General features: G+C 38.0%; 1 protein-coding gene across 1 annotated transcript; it reads left to right on the top strand.

The window, feature by feature from the left end:
* The first annotated feature begins 1,334 nt into the window (after window positions 1-1,334).
* On the top strand, window positions 1,335-2,259 carry LOC122615633 (glycine-rich protein 5). Its single transcript, XM_043790652.1, has 2 exons — window positions 1,335-1,417; window positions 1,574-2,259. Exons 1-2 carry the CDS (start codon window positions 1,373-1,375, stop codon window positions 1,799-1,801), a joined length of 273 nt encoding a protein of 90 aa, XP_043646587.1. The 5' UTR covers window positions 1,335-1,372; the 3' UTR covers window positions 1,802-2,259.
* Window positions 2,260-4,060: the final 1,801 nt, after the last annotated feature.

Genomic DNA, 4,060 nt, shown 5'->3' with positions numbered 1-4,060 from the left:
CAAACAAAAAAATCCCAAAAATCTCCATTTTCATATTTGATACAACAAAAAAAACGTTATGAAAATATTTAAAAACTATTTAATGCTGATGATTATAAAATAAATATAACAAAATTGTTTTCGCCTCATCCAGTTCGAGTAAACAAAAACATAAATAAGCTCACTACAGGATGAAAACGGTTATACCCATGAAAATACAGACATATGTACACATAATAAAACAAAACGCACATGTAGAAACCACAACGTTTATAAAAATAGCATACGCAAACGCTATTTTTGCATTTGATTAACATTTTATTTGATTTAATTTTCATTATATTACGACCAGCATTCCCCGCTTCACGTCCTACGTGATAATAAGGAATATTGTCTATTACTGCGACCACCCACAGATAAGCATATTACAATAGTAAGCCTGCTACTCTCGCAATTTTTTTAAAATGATTTAATTGATTTTTAAATTTTTAGTTTATAAGTCAATTCTTACCGTAAAGCCCAAATAATAAGTAACGTATATCTGATAGTGAAGAAACTCGACTGTAGCATTCACTCTTGTTTCATTCAATGCAGTTGCTTTTTTAAAAATTGGAAAAAGTCTTCTTTATTTATTATTTAATTATAGCTCCGTTGAGCTTCGGCATTGCAAATAAACCAATTAACTGAAAAAATCATGAAATTTGTAATTGCAAATGAGTGTGTGCCGTATATATGTATATGTAAAGGAAAATGGCAGTTTATTGAGAATGTCTAAATGTGTCTGTAAAAGAACTAATAACAGATCAATTATTTCAGTTTAAAGCTCTACGTCATCACATATATACATATGTATATCCAATTTCCTAAAAAAATTTACTTTAAGTTTCATTAAAATCATTTTATTTAAGTTCTATAAGTAATGTATATCATTAAATTAAATTACTTTGAATTAAATTATGTTGACATTATTTCCTTTGAATGTGAGGTATCATTTTGTTGTTCTGCGCTCTATTACTCAATAATTTTCCCGCAATAACAACTGTATTGGTCGCAATGTCATCATATCACTATTTGGTTGACGACTGAACTGGTTGGTTAATTATTTAGTTATTTATTAATAGACTCACGTCAGAAGCATGCACTGGGCACGGGAGCAATTAGGCGATTGTCAACAATACAATTGAATAATAATATATAATTGATGGCTAACAATCAAGTCGCGTTACGATAGATGCTATCGGGACAAGGCTGCTCAAGATTTGTGTTTGGATAATACTAAGTAGGCGTTTCCGCGAGATTTGGTGGGCGTTATGATAGTATAAAATGAAAAAGAGCTTGCTAAAACCCACCTATAGTTTATTAAAACCTTCATGCGAAAGGAACTCTACTAAAAATGAGACTCGCTGTGTTTTCGTGGATTACTTGGGCAATGCTTTGGGTAAGTTCTGATGTCTACGACTAAATTTTCCGAGAAAAGTAGAGCTAACTATTAAAAATCGTGAGGTCTAAATTTGTTGTCTTAAGCTGATCCTCTTGGGAGTTATAAAAATACCCAGTGATTTATTATCTATTAACCCCCGCTCCTTTCTATTAGAGCATCGCAGAGGCTCAGGCCCAAGTCCCAGGTCAACCCGAGGCTATAGGTGCCGCCCAAGGGGGCCTGGGTGCAGCAGCGGGGGCGGGCGGACAACTTGGAGCCCACGGCGGCGTAGCGTCCAAAGCCGTTGAGGACGGGCCTGGAGCTGGGATGGACGCCGGCATTGGAGTGGGTGCCGAGATGGGTGCCAGTGCACGTGTTGGAGGATCTGGCGGTAGACGCTAGAGACGACACTTCAGTTTGACATTTCATAAGCTTACTATGCTTTTTGTTCTGGCCGTTAACACTTGTGCATTGGGAAATTACTACGAGAAAAAGGGGGCCGACAGTACAGAGCTTGTGATTAATTACCGCTGGTTTTAAATAATGCCCAATTTTGTTTATCGCACACTCCGCACAGTTGTCGGCGCCAGATTTTGTTGGAGCTCAGTGTCATAATTGATTTGAAATCGCGGTGCGTCGCCACGTAATGGTCACACACACTCTGCAAATCGGCTCACTTCAAATGAATGCGAATCAAATCAAATACGAATCGCTTTGGCAGTTTAAATTCCATTTAATTCCTCTTTATGAAATACACCTCAAAATCTTCCGATTGTATCGCAGGTGTGTATGCGCCTGGAGGCAAAAACAGAAATAGAAAACTCATGAGCGAATGTTAAAAATATCAAAAGAATTTCCAAATAAATCACGTGATCAATAAATAAGTAAATAATGACAGGCACCGACCTCAGCAACAACAGCAATTAAAAAATGATGAAACACAGAAAGTGAAAGAGGGGGTTTGGTTGGTTTTGTTTGCACATGCTGTGTAGGTAAAGGGTTTGACTAACGTGGCACAAGAAAAATCGTGCATTTTTGCGGATGAGCCAGATAGTGTAGTTATGAAATCATTGAGCGTTTTCTGTTATTATACCTAAATGTATTATTTAAGATAAACATTTTTTGAGTTACTGATTCGGTCATTCATTGTTACAAGCTGTGCAAGCTGGGTAATGTCTATTGCATCGACATACATCCATTTCTAGAAGTGCATAGACCTACCTAAAGGTAACATAAGTTTCCCAACACTTGTGTAAATTGTGTACAGAAAACTGTCCTTAACACGGGCTACGTTGTGTGAGCTTACCTGTCTGGCCACATCCCCTTGAAGATAAGAATGTCTTCACCTGCCCACCCATTTGCCAGTATTGGGGTCCTCCTTAGGTGGTGAACTTGAGAGTGGTCACGTGTAAGGCGCCGATGTGCTGATATATATTTGCCAATAACAATTACTGCGCAGTGAGACAGTGTTGGGGAAAATAACAGAGCCCTGGCCCGACCTGATTTATGTTTATTTTCATTCGCGACTGCAATAGCCAGATAATGAGATAAAATTGTGACCATGTTAACCGTGGCGCGTTTTGTGTCGGGAATCGTGTATTTCCAGTGGCTAAGATTTCCAGGCGGCTCCAGTTTAGTATAAGTTCTGCGAGGCAATACCCAAATACCACAATTTGCACTGGTCTTGATTTATGCTCGTTTCCTGCCTTTGTGAATTGGCTTAGCCCATATATACCAGACGATAAGAAGACAGCTTGGTAATGCAGACCATAATGCCTTCTATGGGCTATCGCTAATCGGCTATAGGACTCTATGCAGTCTCGTGCCAGATAGTCATAAGATATTTACCAAATTATTCGTGAAACATTCAGAAATCGCACTCACGTGAGTGCATTCACACTTATCTGAATAGGACTTATCGCGACTAATACATATACATCGTGTATACATACATATATAAATGCATTATGTACCTGGCAGATATAAACCGAAATTTCTATGGCTTTTATAAATATGGGCAGTCATTAGCTTTGGTCTAATCTCACATAAAACTGCGCATTAGTAAACCGAATTGCGTTTTGACTAAACTGCATCTAAGTAGCAGGGCGTGCCATAAATCGACTATTCATTTTCTATACATTTTCTTATTCTTTGCTGTCATACCGAGTTCTGCGCCTTAAGAAGTCGTTGGATGTTTCCTAATATTTTTGAGTATGCATTTCCAATATCGGTTGTGGCTAATTGGTTTTGGACTAATTAACACCCTAATGACTTGGGAATATAGAAGACAATGGTTGGCGTTGAAATGGGACCGCTCGATTGAGTAGGAAAATTGCTTAACTGTAATGTTAGTGTTACAAATGGGAAGCTCAACAAAATTTCAAGTCGCATATATTGAATGTAACAATGGAATTATTTAATAAGCTTTAAGTGCGAACCCTTTTCAACATATTTCAGGCATCGCATACATACTGGTCTCAGACGCGGTTGTCTAAAGATCTAATTCATAACAATTTAGGTAGACTAGCAAAGTGATTCGCTCGAGCGGTGCCAATTAACAGTGCGAGTGCGCGGACCAATATGACCCGATCCCCATTTAGAAACTTCCATTTGCGCTCGTACAATTGAAGAACGGATACGGTGCCTTTTGGTTTAAAAATA

The sequence above is a fragment of the Drosophila teissieri genome, chromosome 3L (genome assembly GCF_016746235.2).
Source record: "Drosophila teissieri strain GT53w chromosome 3L, Prin_Dtei_1.1, whole genome shotgun sequence".
Classification (NCBI taxonomy): domain Eukaryota; kingdom Metazoa; phylum Arthropoda; class Insecta; order Diptera; family Drosophilidae; genus Drosophila; species Drosophila teissieri.
The sequence above is the reverse complement of the archived record's forward strand: the minus strand, read 5'-3'. Positions and strand labels throughout refer to the sequence as shown.